Genomic DNA, 22004 nt, shown 5'->3' on the forward strand with positions numbered 1-22004 from the left:
TTTTCAATTAAACAAATGGGTAATTTTTCACAAGCAAGCTCAGAAGCTATCATTTGGGGAGCTTTTCCCCCCCTTTTTATTTTTATTTTAGTATATTACACGTGATTGTTCCTCAAGAACTGATTTTTTTTTTCCAAAGAGGCTAATTGTCCCTGAAGTGTAAGCAGCTTGTAAACCCATCCTGTCTGTCTGCCTCCAACAACCCCATAGTGGTCTCGTGATCAAGCAGTGGCCTATGAATTGTACTTCCAAAATGACAGTGACTGATGGTGTGAGCTTGGCTCATTGCCTGCCTTTCTGTGCCTTTGTTTACCTGTTTGTCTAAAGAAGCATTAACCTCCCTGGGTCAAAAAGGCCTGTTTAACTTAAGCAAGGAGTTCTAAGGTAATTATAGTTACTCAGTAACTTTCATCTCAGAGCGAACTGATTAAGGAGGCTAAGAAATGTGGTGGCTTCCCTTTTGGTCAAAATCAGTGACTGACCTGAAGGTACCTCTGTCCTCAAACCTTTAAACAGAATCTGCATTCAAAAGCACGGCTTAGGAGCTGAAACAAATTGCTGTATCCCTTAAGTACTGAGTCTAAAAGGGACCCCAGAAACACACACTGATCCAGAGCTACAGATGTGCTAAGAACTTCATGTGCTCCATCTACTAAAGAAAAGCAAATGCTAGTACAAATAACTGCAACATTGGATTCATCTTGCCTTGGGCATATTTATCCAGGGTATTGCCATTACATCATTCGCATTAGGCCTTTATTATCTGCTATTTTAGATCTTAGAAGCTGTTACAAGCCCTAGTCAGAGGTCAAGATGCTGTTGAACTTCAGATCTTTCTGAAAGAAGAGCATAATTCTGCCAACAGCAGAGCAATGTTAGATTTACAGCAGTGTAATGTCATACAAATCATGAGAAAAAATGTAATCTAAAGTATATTTATTTTTAAAAATGAGGTTTAGTTGCCAAAAATATAGACATTGCACGTTAAAATCCACATCGAAAAGACTACTGTACCTTCATCTTTGAGAACTAAATAAGGTATTCTGGGGCTTTTTTATGCTATCAGAAAAGACCACAAATTATTTAAAAACAAACTTCCACCATCCAAATAAAATAATACCGAAATATCTTGCTGTAGTTTGGAGTAACTGCATGAAACATGACTCACATGTTTAGAAATTCTCCTTTATCTTTCCTCTGTGTGCAGCACTGATCTTCATGAACTGTTTGTCACAGTGCATGATTACATTCCTTTCACCTAAACTGTGTCTACATATTTTAAATTTCTATTTCCAGAAGCTGATTGTTGTTGAGTGTTTCAGTTTGGTTTGGAAGAAATCTGCATGCAGTCACTTGGGTGGTGGACTTCAGTGTGCTTTATGAGAAATTTTGCACTCAGACAAAATGCAGACTCAGAAGAGCAGAGTCTACCAGAAGACTCTTGCTGACCTGTATTTTGATTGTCGCTGATAGAAATGTTTGAGGCAAAAATACAGACCATCTCCTTGAACTCAAGTTTTTCATAAAACACTGCATTCCTTCTGAGGACCTCACTTCCAGACAAACAGTGTTCCAGGGCAAGCAGGAGATGGCTCTTGCACTGCTCACCAGTGGGAAGGCCCTTGTGATTGTGAGCAGAAGCCAAGATATCTGACAAGTGCCTGTCAGTCCAAGTACAGTCTGTATTCTTCTGCTGGAGAACCCCCACCACCTCTGGCCTCAAGGCTTCAAAACCCAAATTCTGTTTAGTGTTATGGCTGCTATCTAACCTAGAGCACTTAGAAATCTCATCTACTTACGGCAACTCATAAGCACTCCGCTTGCCATCCAGGCAGGGAATGGGTTTTGGTTTAAATGAAAAGGTGCAGTTACATCATCTTGCACAACAGGTCCCTGCTCTGTGTCTGAGCTGGGCCAAGTGAGTCCTCTTGAGCTGGAAGAACATGGAAAACTTGGAATTGCAGTAATAAAAAAAATATTATAGCATGTTATGCATAATAACAACACATTCTAGGTTGCTCCCTGCATGGAATCTCCCAGGTATACCTGACAACAAAGGATAGAGAGATCTGAATACTAATAACAGCTGGAGGAGGGGGCCCTTAATAGTATTTTGGCTAATTGCCAGGTTGCCTGCTCTCGAAAAATTTGCCTGTGCTGAGCTAGACACATTTTTCATGTGTAGAAAATTAGGTTGTTGGTAGGACTTTATATTTTCCTAATGCTTCCTACAGTCAACTGTGTGAAGGTTCACGATAGCCATGAGATCTGTGTTTCTAGCTCAAAGGCCTTCAGGCCTTCTTTGAAAAACTTGGAAAATCATAGCAGTTGAACAGGTACCGGAAAGAAATTGCAATTTTGGAGAGCTTCAGATGTAAACTTAGAAAATGAAGAAGTATTTTTGTATTTTGTGTGTTTGGGTTTTGGTTTTTTGTTGTTGGGGGGTTTTTTTGCTTGTTTGCTTGTTTGCTCTATTCTTCTTTTTTTGGTAAATACAGGTGACTAACTCAGGGCCTCTTTTCTCCTACCCTGAAGGAAGAACAAAGTCTCTGATGATTTGCTTGTTCAAAAGGTCTGCACTGATTTTACCTTTAGGTCTGTTCTAACATTTCTCATTGTTTCATTGTAAGCATTTTCTGTGGTAATTAGACTGTAATAGCATAATCCCTGGTGGCCTTCCTGGAGTGTCTGGCCTCTCTGGGTTGAGAAAGCTCTGCTTAGTGACAACATATTTTCCTCTAAGTGGGAAGGGGAAGAGTTGATGTTGTGAATGGTGTCCTGATTATGATGGAAAATCTCTTGAAAGAGGGAAGTTTTGCAGCATTTCCTAAAAGTGATTCAGGCTACATTTGTCTGATTTCCTCTGGAAGCTCACAGCAACCAAGATGGTGCATGTTTATTTTGTCTCTGGCTGCTTCCTTCTGGACTCTATGGTCTGCATTGTCCCAGAGGAACACAGATATCTCTGTGATTTGTAGATGCAGGTGCAGGCATTTTTTGTAGCTGGGCACAGATACATTCAGAGCTTTGAAGTCCAAGACCTTGAACTGGTGGTGAAAGCAGATTAAAAATCCTCTTTAGCTTCCTAAAATGCAATGCCTAGAGTCATCTGACCTGTTGTGTGAGGCAAAGAAAGAAAACTAGCTTTTTAAAGGCTTCTAAAAAATGAAGTAGAGATTTGATATTTTATCTTGATTGCATTTCCTCTGAATGATTTTGACAAATCATTCAGTGATTTGAAATTAGAGTCATTTGTGAATGACTCTAATTTCAAGGCTCTTTCTTGGGTTATAACAAAATTAAGACAGCCTTTCAAAGTATGGCCACAGGCAGAGGAAGAACAGATGTGTCCAGGGGAGAAATACAGCCATCCCATGGGAATTAACAGAATAGAAAGGCCTCGGAAATCCTGGTTTTGGAAGCTTGTCCCCAGACAAGGGATTTCTGCAACAAGAACTCAGGCCCTAAAAACTTAACTTGCAACTGCAGAAGCTTTTCCTTCTCTATAAGGAAAAGGAATGGCTTGAAGTGGGGCTTGGCTAACTGAGCTTTCATCTTGTGCCCCTGGACACATTCCGTGCCTCAGTTTTTCTCTGTGCAGAATGGAAGGGTTGCTATTAATGGTCTTTAGAAAGCTTATTTGAGATTTACTTGTGAAAAGGGCCATAGTGACTGGGGGGTGGTGGTGTGTTCCTGGTAGAATCAGTGTCATCTGAAGTCAGAGGGAACCTTACACAGAATCTGAATCAGGTTTACAGCCCAAGTCCTGCTTTACAAACACCCCAAGACTGAATTTAATTGCTGTGTTAGCATGGTGCCAGTGAGGTGCAGTGCTCACAAACAGCATGGTTGCAGTTGGTTGGTGTCATGACACTCCCAGTGCCAGAGGAGCCCCATTTCTGGGGTGCTGGTTTGGAGGCTCATCCCTTCCTACCTCTATTCAGCCTCCTTGTGTTGAGGAGTGAGGCAAGAACTGGGATGAACAAGTCATTCACCCTTCCAGCATTACAACTGTCACACATACAAGGCTGGTTTTATATTCTTGGCAGCTGTGATTTTCCCTCTGTAACACTTCCATGCAAAGTGAGGGGGTTTGCCACTTTAGTTTTGCTTCCCAGGGAAATGGACGAGGACTCCCCATCTGCCACATGAACAAATGAAAATGGTGACATTTGACTATTTCCCTGTGGTTAGTGAAAACTTCTGAAATTCTCCTTTCTGCTGGTTTTTGGGTTGTGAAAGATTTTTCCCGATAGGTGCAAAGAAAATTAAACAAACAAAACCAACACCCCAACCAGCTGGGTACTTACAAGCATTGATTCTCGTGTTTGTTTTTCTTTCTTTCTTTCCTTCTTTTTTTTAAGTGACTGATCAAAACTACCCCTTGAAGGCAGTTGTGGGATCTGGGGCAGAGCAGGGCAGGGCAGACTGTCCCATCTGAGTTGCGGGGAGTGTCAATCTGCTGGAGGGTAGGAGGGCTCTGCAGAGGGATGTGGACAGGATGGATAGATGGGCTGAATCCAATTATATGATGTTTAACAAGACCAAGTGCCGGGTCCTGCACTTTGACCACAACACTACACACAGTTCTACAGGCTGGGGACAGAGTGGCTGGAGAGCAGCCAGGCAGGAAGGGACCTGGGAGTTTGGATTGACAGGAAGCTGAACAGGAGCCAGAGTGTGCCCAGGTGGCCAAGAAGGCCAGTGGCATCCTGGCCTGGATCAGGAACAGTGTGGCCAACAGGTCCAAGGAAATGATTCTTGCCCTGGACTCAGCGCTGGTGAGGCCACACCTCGAGTGCTGTGTCCAGTTCTGGGCTCCTCAGTTCAGGAAGGACATGGAGGGGCTGCAGCAAATCCAAAGAAGAGCAACAAGGCTGGTGAAGGGACTGGAGCACAAGTGCTGTGAGGAGAGGCTGAGGGAGCTGGGGCTGTTCAGCCTGGAGAAGAGGAGGCTCAGGAGAGATCTGACAGGAGGTTGTAGCCAGGTGGGGGTCGGTCTCTTTTCCCAGGCAACCAGCAGTAGGACAAGAGGGCACGGTCTTAAACTGCACCAGGGGAGGTTCGGATTAGACATTAGGAAGAAATTCTTTACAGAGTGAGTGATCAGACATTGTAATGGGCTGCCCAAGGAGGTGGTGGATTCACCGTCCCTGAAGGTGTTTAAGAAGAGACTGGATGTGGCAGTCAGTGTCATGGTCTAGTTGACATGGTGGTGTTGGGTCATAGGTTGTATTTGACGATCTCAGAGGTCTTTTCCAGCCTGGTTGATCCCGTGATCCCGTCCCGTCCCGCCGGGGCGGCGCGGACTCCAAGGCCCGGCATGCGGCGGGGCGCGGCGCAGGCGCAGGGCTGGGCTTGAGTGGCAAGTTGTTTGTTCCAGCGAGCACCAGCTGCTCGGCGCCCTGGGCTCCGCTGCTCCTGCCCGGCTCCGCTCCGCGCCCCGCCGGCCTCCCCCGCCCAACTTCGGCACCCTCCGCTCCCTCATCTCCCAGCCCCCGGAGCCGGGAAGGGGCAGAAGGAATCGAGGGGAGGCGGGGGAGGAACAAAAAAAAAAAAAAGAAAAAAAAAGGCACCGACAATAACAGCCCCCTCCCCCTCCCCATTCAAAACCACAAAATAAACCCCAGGAATAGATGAACTACAAATGAGAAAGAGGAAAAGATGGAACTGCACATCCTAGAGCACAGGCTCAGAGTGGCCAGCATAGCCAAGGAGAGCATCCAGTTGTTTACCTATGGATTAATCAAACTTGCTTTCCTGTCCTCCAAGACGAGGTAGGTGCTGGGGATGGGGCAGTGCGGGGGCGCCCTCCTTGAGAGGGGACGGGGCGTTGGGGACGTACCCTCCTTGTTGCAAGGGGGCTCGGGGCTGCAGGGTACCCTCCTTCCCGCACAGGGGCTGGGGTGGGGGTGTCTGCCTGGCAAGTGAGCACAGCAGCCTCCTTCTTGCAAAGGAGGTGGGTTGATGGGTGCTCTTAAAAAAAACCAACAAAAACCAACCAAACAAAAAAGGCATCCCCTCCTGAGATGGAGGACACCCCTTCTTGCAAGGGGGAAGGGTGTTGAGGTAGGGGACACCCTCCTTCCTGCAAGTGGGCACGGTGCTGAAGGGGGGGACACCCTCCTTGTAACGGGACAGGGTGCCGGGGTGGGGGAGGGCACCCTCCTTGAGGAGTCAGGGCGCTGGGTGAGGGGGGACGCCCCCTCGCCAGAAAGCAGGGGGTCTTGGGCGTGGGGGAACACCTGGGTCTTCCCTCCCTACTCACACCCACCATCCCAGGACTGGGAGATGGTGATGCGGGTCAGCGCTCGAGTCCGGGGTGTCCCAGCCCGGCTTTGGGGCACCCCCGCGGGCAGCCCGGCTGGGCCGGGCCGGGTGAATGGAACAGGTGGGGGCCGAGGGGCCCGGCCGGGCCGGCAACAAAGGCAACAACAGCGGCCGGAGGAGGAGGAGTGGTGGGGTTTTTTCTCGCGCTCTCTGTTTTCTGTGGTTTTTTTGTTTGGTTTGGTTTTTTTTCCCCCCGGTTGTTGTTCCTTGTAGTACTTAAAACGAAGCCTCCACACGCGGGTTTCTTTAAAAGGTGCTTTTCCAGTGCTGCCAAATTGGAGGGAGGACGAGGGGCAGTGCATGCCTTGCACTTGAAAATTATGATATTGAGCAATATGGATTGTTATAGCTTTCAGGAAAAGAAAAAAAAAAATAAAAATGTAGTAGAAGGCACTGTGAGAATATTTTTTTTTTTTTAAGAAGAGGAAACAAAATAGTGTGGACAGTTTATTGAATGTATGTAAGGTGCTAGGCCTGTCACACAAAACAACTTGAATTGTAATCAATCATGTATTCTTCTGTCTTCACTTAGCTTGGTGACTTTGGTCTATACAGAAAAAGAAATGGGAATGTAAATAACGTGACTCAAACTCTTCTTTTTTGTCCAGTCTGATAATTAGCATTTCAGTTTTCTCCCCACATTCATCTTGAATAGCATTCTTGTATGAAGGTGGGAAGTTTTCTTTGGCTGCAGGAAAATAATAAATAGATAATAAATTTACTTTTTATTTCTTAAATTGTTTTATTCCAATCTGTAATTCAATCCTCTCTCTGTTATAATGTTTATGGATGAATGGAGCTATTTGTGATGTAATTTGATCACAGTCCCTTATCTTATGCATTGAAATTTCACTCTGATTTGGGGCTCATCCCATTTGGCTCACCACTGACATTGTTTGCAGTATAAAGTGTATCAGCACCTTGTTTACTGCTGTCCCTGAATACTCCACAGGACATTAAAATAGAAATGTATGACTGAAGAGCCTTTAATGTGTTGTTTTATTGTAATTGAAAGTCACTGCTGATTTTTTAGAAGGACTTGTTGCTCCCCCTCCCATGCTTAAAATGTCACTGTTAACATCAATAGTGAAGTCTTTAAATCTGTCACTCCTAATCCATAGACTGGAGTTTTGGGGGTTGTTTTTCTAGGGTATTATTATTATATTTTATTTTTCTTTTTTAAACTTCAAGGATGGTCCTGTTGTCTTTTTGTTTCACACTAAATTTCGCATCTTCAATGTTAGAGAGCTGTGAAAGGATCAAGGCAGTAAGATAACCCCTTTGGGGTGTGATACCTTGTCCCGCATTTGGGTGCAGCACTTGACAGTTTCATATTGTCTTTGATTGCTGTGGTGTCTGTCCCTTTCCATATACACTGTGAGTATCAATCTTTTCCTTACCTTTCGTGGAATTTTAGTGATCAGGAAGAGTAAATGTTTGTGTAAAAGTTTGTTGGCACGGGAAGCCTCTATTTATTTCCCTTTTGTTTGTTTTATTATTTTTGCAGACAGTAGAGATGCAAGGGAGAGAAGGGAAAGTTTGTTTGTGTCATTCTTAAGACAACTGACAGCACTGAAACCTTGCTTTTTCCCTTGTGCTTTTGCCTGCCCTGATGCAAACAAGGTCCCTGCCCCACAGACCTCTCTGATGAACACCATGTGTATGAGGAAGGTGAGGGTCTCTGGGAGATGTAGCTCCATAAATTTATGATTCCACTGTTTCTTTTTCCTCCTCCTTTAAAAAGTGAATATGCCCAGGAGACAACAACTTTTTATGGGGGTGCAAGAGGGATCTCCCTTCCTGACCACCCTATCTGCAAAGGACCCATTAGGGGATGAAAGGGGAAGGTGGCCCACATCCCTGCTAACCTTTTCTGATGAGATAGCAAAGATGCCAGTTACTTACACCACCTGCATTCTTCCCAGTGAGACCTTAAACGGAGTTTTTACTGATGCTGCAAGGCTACCAGTAAGAAATAATGATTTGAGATCCAAAGGGATGGCAGTGACATCAATATTCTTATGTTGGTTATGCGAGAAACTAGAGTTTTTACATAGCCTCCTGTGAGAAGTGATTTGGAGGGTCTCTTTTATGTTTTTCTTAATCCTCTTGGGAAGAAAATGTAACAAATCTCCCTCTTCATTTGACCTTTTGCTACTCTCAGTCTGCCCTTGTTCATGACATGAGTGTTTTAATTTAGCTTCTGTTACAATAACAGTATTTTTTGTAACAAAGAACAGCAATTTTAAAACTGTTCCGATGGCTGGAAGCAAGACAGCAGTTAACAAGGTGAAGAGGTGAGACCAGTAGTGAATAAAACAGTGAGCTAAACTGAGCTGAAAGAAAAACACTATTAATCATAACTGTGTTAGGCATGACGTTTTTTATGCAAAGTTGCATTAAGAGAGGTGCTTCAGGAATAAATAATAGCGGAACTCCTGAGCAGTTACACTGAGCACTGTGCTCTTGGTGCTCTGCTTGTGTCAGTGCAGACCCGCTGATTCCAACAGGCTCTGCCAGGTACCCCAGTGGAGGAACAGATCCGTGTCATTTTTAGTTGCATGCTGAAGATTTGCACGTGTCTAATCTTTTTGCTGTTCCTGTCATCGTCATTCTGGTGTTTTACTTTGTGTTGGTTGGAGCGTGTTGCTAATAATGTCAGGGTCGTGGGTTCAATCGCCATACAGGCCATTCACTTCAGGGTTGGACTCTGTGATCCCTGTGGGTCCCTTTCAAGTCAGATTACTCTGGGACTCTGTGTCTGACTTGAGGATTTTTACCTATTCAGAAGGTGTGCAGTGTGTTTAGGTATGTAAATATAACAACTGTGTGTGGCTTCACCGTTGCATCCTTCTCCTTTTGCACATGCCTCTGTAAATGTTAGTTCTGGATCCCTTTCCCCACCCACGACGTAGGGCAGCCCAGTTCTAGTTCCGTTTCCATCTGAAGAACCATTGCGACACTTTGAAGGATGGGGAAAGGGAAACTCCAGGGGTTTCTCAGGGGTCTTTTCAGGCCCTGAGCCTGGAGGGGAGAGGTGCTCCCCCCTCCCCCCCCGCACGTGGCCCCATGTCCGGCAGGGAGACAGGTCACAGGACTCGGGCGTGGAGAGGAGGCAAGAGCGAGTTTATTGTTGGGGATGTTACATTTATAGGGTTTAGGAGGATTCACAGAGTAACCAATTAGAAGTCTCAAGGGGCTTACAGAAACACCCAATCACAAGAAGAGGTTAACAAAGACCAATGGGAAACACCTCAGGACACCTTCCCAGGACATTCCTGCATGGATAACATGGGGGGTGCTGGGAAGAAGAAGCATGTGTTTGCAAAGAGACCACCAAAAGCCATTTTAAAACCTGTTTAAACCACAGTTTTCCCATATAATGCAGGTTTAGTGCTACAGTTAGTTCTCTGGGGCGCAGAACTGTGCTCATCTGGGAACTCCCACCTTCAGCCTGTGTGCTGCAGAGCAAGTGGCTTCCCTCCCATCAAAACTGCCTTCGCTCCCTTGGTCAGAGTTAAACTGTCTTGGGACACGTGACACAAGTAACCTGCTTGAAGACTTGATAGACACACTAGTGTGTTGCTATATTCCTGTCTTGATTTTTTTTTTTTTTTCCTAATGGCAAAATATTATGTAACTGCATCTCATTTTAGTGCATAGGAATTAAATCTGAATGGAGGGGTAGGACAGCCTGGGATGATGTTTGCACTGAGCCACTAGTGCATGCAATAGGGAGAAGGAAGGTGAGCCTGACCTTGTCTTTTGAGTGTATATAAAAATATATGGAGAGTCCAGGAGGATAAAGTGGGGTCAGGGTTCTTCCAAGCACTGTATTTTATATGATGTAATTAGCCTGATTTCTGGGTAATGCTTTGGTAGACCCCTGAACATCTGGAGTCAGTGAGTTAAAAAGTAACCTTTCCTGTCTATTTCAGTACCTCATATAAAGATTTGGTGGTAAACAGTGAAATAAAGTAGTTGAGGGAAAAAAGTATATTATTTAAATTGTAATGCTATTCAATTATAACCAGAATGAATTGGAGTGGTTAGTTTGTTCACAGGGCTGGGTGGTTAAAGTAATTGTAGGTCGTTTGTCTGGCATCACAAACTTTAAAAATCTCAGAGGGTTTTTTGTTACTCTTTGGTTTGACATGATCATTAGGTCAACACACTGAAGAGAAGGAACAAGTTCTGTATGTGTAAAGGATGAGATTTTGGTCACAGAAGTTTCTAAGGCTGCCATTCCAAAAGCATCTGTCACTCTTGGTTCTTTTTTAAGATGCTCTGATCTTCTTCTGAAGGTACAGTTTGTGTATATTGGTGACTTGAAGCAGAATTACAGGCACTTTGCAAGCTTGCAGGTTTGGCACTAAATACAGACAGCTGGCCATGCGAGTGAGATGCTTCCCGGAGAAGCTGGTGGAGCCAGGCTGGGCTCTGCCTCAGCCTCAATTCTGCTTGTCACTCACCTCTACCATGGGATGCTCAGAGGCAGGAGGTATTCTTAGTGTGGAGAGGAGCTTAAAAATATTCATTCTACTAAAAATGTAGGAAGAAGTGAAAACAATGATAAACTGTACAGAATAAGTTGAATTTTTTTCTTTAGTTTGTGAACAAAAAACATAATTTTGTGGTGGTATGTTTGGTAATCTGTCCGTTTTGCTTAGTAGTAATTGACACCTCTACTTATGAACAGTGTGCTGTTGCTATTAATATAAGTGTTTCTCATTCCCTGATCACTTGTTTACTGTCTAAGTGTCCTGAAATTGGAGATACTGTAATAAAAGGTCTGTTTTGGATTTCAGGAAATAATAGGGCAAACAAGTGCTTAAAATGTATCCATGCATCATTTAAAGACACTCAAGAGATCAGCAGCCTGTTTCCTTTGGTATGAACTCAGAAAAACGTGTCTTCTATGCCCTTGCATGAGATACAGGTCGGTCTGCAACACTGCATGATTATCTGGCAAAGACAACTCCTGTAGTTAAAACCTTTTTTTTTTTTCTTGTGGCTTCTGCCATCTTGTGCATCCAAGGAAGACTGAATAAAGACTTTGCCAGTTATAAGACAGTGTCTACTCATCTAAAACAGCTGTTTTCTTTTGACGTGGCAGACTCCCAGATGTCTTGAATATTTTATTTTCTTTTCTGGGGGTGTATGTGTGTGTGTGTTATCTGAGGTTTGGGGACTTCTTTTTCAGTCCGATTTGGTGACCGTCTGTTACAGAAGGACTGAGTGCTGATGTCCAGACACCACAGGAGGCTGGAGTATGGGAAGCCTCATGGCTTCAAGCCTGCCTGCCCTTCCCCAGAGCACTTTGTTGCCTTGCTTGTGTCACCATGTGCATGTATGGTGCTGAACTTGATGGCGGATGTTCAGAATGAGTAGAGGTAGTAAGAATCAGCTAACTGAGAAGGAGAGAGAATAGAAGTTACTTGTTCGGGCTAAGGAAAGACATAACTGCTTTAATTGTGGATGTCATCAATTTATGTGCAAGGCTGCTGGGTGTTTCAGATGCTGCAGTGTTTTAGAGTGTTAAACCTTGGGAAGAACAGGTTTCCTTCCTGATGGTCTCTTTTCGTTTATCTACAAATGTTATTATTTCCCTTTCTTTTCTGCTTCTGGCACACAAGTGATCAGTGGGGCACTGCCTGATTTTTGTCTTTTTTGCCTGACAGTTCTGTTGTGTAGTACTCAACCTGCCATGTGGTCCCATCAGGCTGAGGCTGATGCCATGTCAGAAGCTGACAGGAGTGCTTAGAAACTAAATGAAATTCAAAAGGTAGACCATAAGTAGTGGATCAAACCCACACTGTAATGCTGGGGAGCACTAAGTGGTGGAGAAATGTTGATTTAGATATTGTACTTTTAAAATAAATAACTGCCTGTAGTTTGTAGTGGGATGGATGATTGTCCTTATTTACAGTGGTAAATGTTTCAGTCCATTGGCAGAACTGTCACATGTATGAGATGCATGTTCTGTGGATAAGGTACAGCAGCAGTAATGTAAAAGAAATAGCAATAGTGCCCATTCATCTTAAGTTGAGAAATAAAAAAGAGCAAAAAAAATTATCGTGTAACTCATTAAAGATCCCTTCAGCTGAATATTTGTTTATTACTTTGAGATTAAAGTCAATATTTAAATGAAAAATATGACTTTTATTAGTTATTAGATGGCTCCTCCTGCAAGCTGGGTACTCATTCTTCAGCAGTATAGCCAATGCAGGTCTGCTAAGGGAAAATATGAGTATTGTGCATTTGTCATTGAGAAGCAACAACTGAGTTGTTCATTAACACAATAGTTTGAATCCACAAGCTACTCCTCCACTGAGTTAAACTTAAATTAGGCACCATTTGATGGCTGAACTGTTTAACAATGCCTTGTTTGTGCTCTATAAACATGTAAATCTTTCCACTTAATTCTCTTTTTTTTTAATCTGTTGAGCACACTACCTCACTTGTCCAACACACAACTTCTCAATCGTCTGCATGTTTCAGAGTTTTAATATATTTGGACAGGGGCTGCAATTTCTTTTTTCAGAGGAAACAGTGCAGATTTATTCTTTTGTTTACTGCCAACTCCAAGGTAAACTCCAGCTCTGATCTGCTGGTAGCTGAAGGCTGGTAAAGGAAGAATTATACAACAGGAATGTGAGGAAATAAGTCCATTCTTTATAGTTCAGAATCAACAGCCTGTAAGCTGCAGCTATCATTTCAAAGTAAAAAAGATCTCTTCTCCCTCTGGAGCTCAGCTTGGTTTTGTGTAGCTAACTCTAAGATATATTTGTTAAGAGTGAAAAAAACAGACAAAAATGTTTATTATGAGACAAAAGAAATTAAGAGTGATTAAGCCAGTTTTGTGGCTATACAATCCCATGTTAGTTCCAGACATTCTGCACAAAGTTTTACTGTGCTGACCATGGAAACAGAGTATCTGATCTGATTTTTGTGGGCTGATGTATAATAAATGTTTTGTACTGGTTGATGAAGTTTTATTTTCACATCCAAAGAATAGCAGCGAATGCCTAAACTTCCTCACCAACCAGAACAACCTTACTTAGGTTTGTTAAATGTGGTTTACTTCAGATTAAAATAAAAAGCCTACTTCTGACCTGCAGCCTGCTTTGGGAAGCTTCCAGCAGTAATGCTGAGGTACCAAAGCTGCTATTTAGCACAGTTGGCACATGGAATAGAGAAGTGGCAAGTTTGCTTGGTGGCAGAAAATCATTTGTTAATCCTTTGGGGGTGATTTTGTGGGGATGCCTGGGTAGGCAAAGTGATTTTTTCAGACTTTTGTGGTCCATTTAAATTTTGTTAACGTGGTAGAATAAAAGTTTTTAAGGTATTGTGCTACTTACTGGTCAGTAGTTGTAGGGAGACATAGGCTGTTATTGGTGGTAAGCTGTTCTTGATCCAAATTCTTTCAATACAAACTGTTTATAAAGTAGGAACCAAACCTTCTAGTAAGTGTGAATGTGTATTTGAGCAAGATGTAACTGTAAAGGAAAAGTTCATTTTCTTTGACTGCAAAGTTTTAGTGCCCTTGTTACAGAGCATACTAGAGATGCTGTAAGGTGTTGCTGTTTAAGAGTAAATGCAACCTTTAAGTCTTATGCAAAGTATTCAAATAGATGAATTTAAAAAGTTGATGCTAGGGGAATTTCTAAACCTGAGAGGGGAAAATTTACAAGTTTTGACATGGGTGGAACAGTTAAAACATAGATGTGACTCTCCCTGTCTTTTTCTGTTCAGGCTTTTTAGAACTGTTATGTGCAGAGAATTTGGGCGATGATATGCACTAGTTTTAGTAATACCTGAATATTTATCCTAGTTCTGTGGTTAAAAGATTGGCATTTGACCCTTTCTTATACCACACGTGTATCCTGTTTTATAGGGTGAGTTGGCTGAAGTTGACAAGTCTGAGACCTCGATTGAAATGGCCCATGTTAATCTTGTTTAAATCTGTAGCTTTTATTTCTTTTCCTAAAGAAAGATTGACTCTTCTCTCTTGATAACCTCTAAGGCACTCAACTGCATGTAGATGTAGTCTTGGGAGGAAGAGAAAAAAGGTAACTCGTAATAACGAGAAGGATATACTGTGTATTCATCTAAGCAACTGTATACATTTACATAGATTTACTTAGTCTTTATTTTTATGCTTTTTTGAAAGTGATGGACGACTTATCACATGATTAGTCTTTGAGTTGTGATGTTTTTCAAACTGCTTTTGGGTGGATATTGAAGCTTGATTATATCATGGAAAACAAACATTTTCATTTGCTCTTTTTAAACTACTACACAATATTAAATGTACTAAGTATTTAGGGAAAAAAAAAAATCTTTGCCTATGTTGTGTTTATAACTAAGCAGTGTAATGTGACCTGTACTAAACAAATGAAGCTGGTGGTGCCTTGAGACTGTGCTTGGCAAGGCATTGGAGCTGGGACGTCTCAGACTCCCACACCTACTTCTTGTTTGCAGACTGGAAGAAGAAAACCTGAGTTTACTTGCTTTTTCAGTTCCTAATTTGTTTCTCAACCTGGAACGAACCAGTAATTATTTTGAACTGAGTAGTTTCAAATAAGGAAAATATTCTGCCATCTTGCAGAAGATGCTGTTACTGTCAAAATCTGTTGTATTGCATAAGTGGACTTGTTCCTGTGGCTTTGTCGCTGATTTCTCCTCCGTTGACTTGTTTCATTTGCTTTGGAGTTTCAGCAGCAAACATCTTTTTATAAGTGTTGTTTAAATTATCTTATTTACACCTAGGATACCCTCAGTCCAAAAATTTTTGGATTTTAGATATTCTTTTATTAGATGAGCTAATGTTAAAATAAAATTGTCCTCTTAATTGTTTTCACATTCGAACTACTTGGTTGCAAAAGGGGGATGTTAGAACTGACCTTTCACTGCTGTGGGGATTTAAGACAGTTGATGATATACTGAGATGTGTTTTGAGTAGCATGTTATTTACCCATTTGGCATTTTTGTAAGCCAAGTAGAGTTTTAATGTGCATTACTTGTTTGTGTCTGCTGAGCCAGCAAGGTGTAAAACCATGTGCCTGTGGCTTGGTCTCTCCTGAGCTTACTGCAGGTCTTAAACTAGTTAGTGAATGGTTTTCTGTGGTGAGCGGTGGGTCTGTGTGCTTTGCAGTAGTTTCCTTGCATGAACTAAGCGGTCACAAATTGACATAGGTTATTTTTGTCAAGAGATCTTTCTTCAGGCAAAACCCAGTGGTGTGGACAGCTTATGGCAATTTCTGTACAGATGAAATTAATACATTATTCTGGAAAATGAAAGGGATCTGGGTTACCTGCATTGCAGGCTAGGTAATGAATGGTATGTACAGATTTGCAAAACAACCAGATTCCTAAAGAACAGATCATCATTTTTAATGCAGTTTGTTTTTTCTTTTTTCAATGATTGCTTTCTTTTCAGTGTTCCTGACATGCAGGTGTAATGGTATTTTGGTGACTACCAGGAACCACTTTCTTTGCTAGACCAGTGTGATGCTGGCTAAGCACAGAAAAGTTAGCAAGAATTCAGCTTGATCAGAGCAGGCTTTGTGGTTTAATGGGGGGAGAGGAAGAGGAAGGGAAGTGACAAAGCCCAGAGTTGGCCTTGTGAATGAGCATGGATGGCTCATGGCCTGGGAGCCTCACGTGGGACTGATGGTCAATGCCACAGTGGAGCCTTAACCTTTTTGTGCAGTTTGTCCATGCCTGGTACATTGTCACAAAATTAGGAAATAGCAAATCTTCACAGAATGGATGAGATCGAGAAGGATCTCTGAAGATCATGTAGCCCAACCTTCCAGCTCAAGGCAGAGTCTAGAGACTAGAGCAGGTTGCTCAAAATTTTGTGCAGTGGGATCTTGTGCTTAAAGCCATGCATGGAGCTTTGCTCCCTGCTGTGTTAACATTTCGTTGACCTCATTGACATTTTATGCTTTGCTCCATTTGGCATTACTTTCCACATAGCATTATAATGTGTAATTTAATGTCTTGTTTAAACACGACAACGTGTTTTTTGAACTTAAGTGAAACTGTACCACCTCTCAGTTATGGAGAGAACTGTTGGTATGGATGAGAGACTGTTTACTGCAGTAGTTCATTGATCCTTTATGTTGCTCTGTGAGTGTTTTAGATGAAACTGTGTATTGGCTGTAAACTGTGGAAAACTAGCTGAAACAAACTAGAAACCAAAAAATTCCATAACTGGGTAAGAGCAAAGCTTACCTTGGGAAAGAGTATGTACTCACTTCTGGGCCAGTGCAGACAGCCTAGTTCCAATTTGTGATGGTGTTAGATAGATATACAAGACTAATGAAGCTATTTCTACCCAAGTCCTCTACACAGAAGCTTTATTCATGTCCTTGACGCAAGTAAGGTAAAGTACTAGAATGGCATGAAGTCCAAATGTGACTTGGTTTGACTTTAATGTGCAGTGCTGTGTGGTGCATGCCCTTCAGTAAAAGCTGTGCTCTGGTTATTGTGCAGTTTGTGAAATCCCACTGTAATAGTGGTCATGTGATGAAACCATGCTGTAGGGAAGGGTTTTCTTTGTACTCTTCCTATTGGTATCAGGTTACTGCAAGCATTTCGAAGTGGTTCTTGTGATTCCTGTACGTACAGTCATGTTGTTGGCTTTGTCTTGTCACATTACCCCTCACAGTGCTGTGTTCTGGGGACTGTTAAGGCTTGACCCCAGGACAGGTGCTCTGTGTCTGTATGTAGGGAGAACCTCGTGTCTGAGGAAGGGTAAGTTTAGAAGGGAAGGGTTTGCATGGAATCGCTGAGCTATGCCCCGGTAGCTCCTATGCTGTGACAGGCCAGAAGTATTTCTTGTTTGCACAAGAGTGTTAAATCAGCCCAGAATGACTAATCTAAAACAGCTTTGTGTGTTCTGTACCCATATGAATGGCTTTGTTCATTCAGATGGTGGTTGAATTGTAATCTTAGGCAATGATTTAAATATGAAGTAGTCGGAAAACAATATAGTTATCTAGTGGCTTTTAATGATCTTATGAAGCAGTGTATTTTGAATGGATATCTCTAAAGGTAATAATGACCTAATTATTTGTGGGGGGAAAAAGGAGGAACAAAGTCAGAAGTAATAAATAGTATGTTCATGTGTATGTTATATGCTTCCTATAAAATTTGTGTTCTTTTGAGGTGTATGTGAACATATGCTTGAAATTAACTTTCTTCCATGTTTATAGTATATCACTGAGGCTTTCAACTGGTGCATCCTTGGCTGTTAGTCTGTGTTTGATAGCCTTCCATGGCAAGGTATTGCTGTTTATCTCTTTTTGAGTTTTTCTGCTCCATAACCATGTGTTTTTCTTATAGATTTGTGGATGGCTACACTACTTATAACAGTTAATGGCTCTATCTTTAGGTGCAGTCTCCATTTGCTGAATTACTGAGGGGGGTCATAGCAAAGCAGTTGATGAAATTCCTGTCCCTGAGTCAATAGTTCCCATCTCCAGTGTTGTGGAAGTTGCTGTTAACTTGCTGAGTGTGTTTCAAGTTCGTGAGAAAAATAAAAAAAAAAACCCCAAACCAAAAACCTACACTTTGAAGCCAAATAATTTTGTTTATGTTTATGGCACAGGGATGGTTAATTTGGAGTTGGAGTGGAAATGATTGACTTATTAACCTTCTTTTACTGCCCAGGAGAATGAATGGTCAGATGATTAGATCTTTTTGTAGGGAGAGAAATAATTTACTTGTAAAGATATGAAGTGTATGAAGAGCAATGGTGTTAACCTTTATTCAAAACTATAGGGCTGGCTTTTCCTATATGTGTTACTAGTATCACCCTTTGAATATTACATTTTCTTATTTTGTATTTTTACAGTAATGGTTTTTCCCTTTTACTTGGGTTTGAAATAACTCAGTGGCAGGAATAGAACAATTTCTGGATTCAAAATAGAGTGGTAAGTTTTATTTGGCCTGTTTAAACATATTACTGATTATATATTCCTTGCAGGATCAGCACAGAGAGAAGGACAATGAAAGAATTTCATTGTGTTCCTTAAATGAGTCTTATATAAAACGAAGTTTAAAATTAATTAGGACCTACCTTTTAAGCACTTGTCAGATGTTCTCAGTGTCAGGTTTTCTTCACATTTAATGCTCACTTTATATCATGTCTGATGTTAGGTACGTGATAATATTTTCAGAATCACCTAAGTCCCATTAAAAAAATCTGACTTAAGCACTTGGGTACCCCAAGGCTAATTGGAAGCCAGTGGGGCTTACACTCCAAAATGGCTGTTGTTGTTTGATGGAAAGACATTTAAGGATCTTAAAAATTTTGCCTCCTGGTCAGACTAGTTGGCGACAGTCAGGGCAGGAGCAAGGTAAAAATGAAATTGAGGGGAAGGCTTAGTATGGCTGCTCATGCAGGCAAGAGTGAAGATGTATTTCTGAGAATTAGTATAGGGAATCAGAAGGAGGGTCTCTTTGTTCTTCTCTCTCCACATAACCAGGTGGGTTATGGGCTGTCTTGGCTCCATGTCTCCAGCAGTCCCAGGTCCTGTGTGCTCTGGGATCACCCGGTACAGCCTGTGCTGGTTGTGCCTTTGAGAGCTGGACAGATGCCGCTGACTTGATTTGCAGAGGGAGACATTGAGGCATTTAGGAAGGCGAGTACCTTACCCATCTCACACAGCAGGTCTGCAGTAGGACCTGACTCTTGTTTTCCAGGTCCTGCATAGTTTTCACCACTAGAACTACTACTTTTTGGTAGTTCCACCAGATGAAAGTCATGATTTCAGTCCCTGTGTTTATTAGCCACTTTGAAGCCCTTGTCATTCAACTGCTGCTTTCTTTTTCTTTTACCTTTTTTTCTTCCTAGGTTTGGATTCATTAATGGAGGTGTGCTCTTTTGTCTCTCCTTGTACCTTGAGAGAGCAATGTGAGTTGGAAGATGTCCATTTGAAATTCCAGTAGTAACAGCAGTCTTTCTGAGAGTCATAAAGAAAACCACCAGGAATGTACTCATATGTATGTGTGGCTTTTTAATACACATAAACACACATATATATGTACATATGTGTCACTCCAAAGTCAGAGCATTCTTGAAATGGAAATTGCCTCAGCTAGAAATGAGGTAACTCCTGCTACCACATGTTTTTAGAAGTTCTAATAGCTATGCTTCAGAACAGAGAATGTCTCTCTTCCCAGTATCCTTCAGACGACAGCTGCCACAATGAAGGCTGAATATGAAGAATACATTTTCCTGTGGCTGTATCCTGGGCACAAGGAAGACTCTACAGCTCACAACAATAGCGGAATACAGAGCTGCCAGCAGGCAGCCTGAGTGGACAAGTATAATCATGTACTGCTCCGCTTTCAAGGAAATTACAGTTAGTGCACTGACTTGTTCATAATAGCAATGCATTGTTTAGCTTAATAACTTACCAGCTCTCCAGGAACCAACTAGTGATCACTGTCATCATACACTGCTTATCATTCTGTTCTCAAATTGTCCCAAGATGACCTGTCACATCACCTATTAAACAGGCAAACTGAGTACACTGTAATTTATTTTTTTAAGCTCCAAGGAACAATATTGGCCACCTTTTTTGTTGTCTTGTTTTGTCATTATCTTTGTCATATGTAATTGTGCCTGTAGTTTTTTTAAAATGTTGAGTTGAAAGGACATTGTCAAATTGTGTTGGGATTTTTTTAGATCGATAGAGTTTTTGTTAAATTGCCAGGTTTTTGTGATGACTAGCAGGTAACTGAATCTGAAACCTGCCTTTTAAGGAACATTTGTTTTTCATAAAGCGTTTGGGGCTGGGGGTGATTTTTTTTTTGTGGTGCTTCTCTGTAGTACCTGAGCTCCTGTCCATCACTAGTAAGTGTAGCCTGACAATGGCCCTCTGTTGTCATGAAAAATGATTATCCCTCTTATATAAATGTGGAATTTAGGCACAGAAAGATTGAGTGATTTACCCAGAGGCATGCAGGGACTTGTGGAAGAACAAGACAGAGGAGCAAGCTTATTTGAGTCCTGATCCTGGTAGGCTGTATATCCGTGCTGAATGCGTTCTGGCTTCTTGTCAAAGGGTTATTTGTGAACTCTGAGCTGCTGGCACTAAAGGAGCCTTGTAGCATTTTTTCTGATGGAAAGTGGCCTTCCTGTTTTGCTTGCAGACATTGAGATGAAAGATCCTAGAACAGTGCAAAGTACCAAACCTGTGAGGACACCTTTTTATGGTAAGGGGCACACAGACATGCAAGTTATGGAGGCAGATCTCCAACCTGTTCCATGCTTAGGACTGAAATGATGAGTCAATTGAAAGGGGGGGGGGGGGAAAGATGGATGTGCTCATCTGAAACAGGCCTCCTTGCTGTTCCGAATAGCGCAGGCAACTGAAGGATAGTATCTCCTGATCTCAGGAATTCTGCAAACTGCGGGGTGGGCTATTTTTATTAGACTCAAACAAGTTCACCAGGATTTAAATGAAAACTGGAGTGTTTTTCTGTCTTTTCAGTTGTTTGCTTTGGTTTCATCTCTCCTGTGTCTGTCTTGAGAAAGACAATTGTATCTCTTGATCAGTGACGACCAGAATTAAAATAGGAAGGAGCCTTCTGCTGCAAGATTTATTACCTGGCACACCTACATTGTCTGATGAAGTGTCATCTTTTGTTATGTTTTGAGAAGATGCTGTCTGACTGTGGTATCTCTGAACCGCATGAGAAGACGTTTGACCACACCTGTTCTTGTCGATTATAGCAATCTTGTTCTGGCTCAAATTATATAGATCTTTCTATATTGTATTGAAAAATTTAGGTGCAGCCTCTGCTGATAAACAGAAAAGATCAGGTTGTTATAAGATGGCAGTCTCTACAGAGGCTTGCCTTTGCATATGCTTTAAATGCTACTTCTGTCAGCGAGAAGTGAGAAAAATGCTAAGTATGACTTGTCATCAGACAACTTCCTACCTGAACTTTACGGTGTGACTTTCTCTTTTCCATGGGAATATTTCCCACTTCTCCAGGAGTTTGCCATCTTTCTTTGAAAACAATTGTTCAGATAGTTCCCTGCTGCAAATTGTCCTGTTTTATTGGCTCTATTTGTTGTAGGGCCAACAAATGATGTTCAGCCCAAACTCCAAAGTGTTACCAGTTCATTGTATTTTACATTCTACAAAGTTGAAGGGCATTGCCAGGTGAAAAGATAGAATAGAATTAGAAAGCCTAAAACCTCCTATGCCAATGTGCTCCTTAATACAGCATAACCACTGTGCAATGATTTGCCTTACTGTGTCTTTTGAAATGTGTCTGACTTGGTACTTATGCTTGATCAGAGCTTTTTCTTGCAAGAGGTATGTCTGACTTTACCATGTCTACGGATGCAAGAGGGGAAATGTCAGTATACAAGCCAATGATTTGGTTGCAAATCTCCATGGGATGCCCTGATAACCCAGTTCTATGCCTGGCAAAGTTAACGAGTTAGTCTCTGTGTTGATGTTGGCGAGTTAAAGCCTGGGCTGAAAAGTTCACGTGAGAGGGAGTGTTTCTGCAAAACCCTGTTCACGCAAACTGGACATAAGTATGCTTGAGGTTTCTGTGAACAATGCTATGTGTACAATGCATTAAGATCCTTGGATTAATTCATGTCATATTAAAGCCAGGTCTTGATTATTTCTGGT

At 42.0% G+C, this 22004-nt stretch overlaps 1 protein-coding gene across 3 annotated transcripts in view; it reads left to right on the top strand.

Moving 5' to 3' along the window:
- The first annotated feature begins 5375 nt into the window (after positions 1-5375).
- Positions 5376-22004, top strand: part of CASTOR2 (cytosolic arginine sensor for mTORC1 subunit 2) — a 127960-nt gene continuing 111331 nt past the window's right edge. For all 3 annotated transcript variants that reach the window (XM_027664713.1, XM_027664712.1, XM_027664714.1), the window contains exon 1: positions 5376-5777. In XM_027664713.1, the coding sequence (XP_027520514.1) occupies positions 5665-5777 (113 nt within the window). In that variant the 5' untranslated portion in view covers positions 5376-5664. The remainder of the gene's footprint in view (positions 5778-22004) is intronic.

Source organism: Corapipo altera, unplaced genomic scaffold, assembly GCF_003945725.1.
Source record: "Corapipo altera isolate COAL_440 unplaced genomic scaffold, ASM394572v1 105, whole genome shotgun sequence".
Classification (NCBI taxonomy): Eukaryota; Metazoa; Chordata; class Aves; order Passeriformes; family Pipridae; genus Corapipo; species Corapipo altera.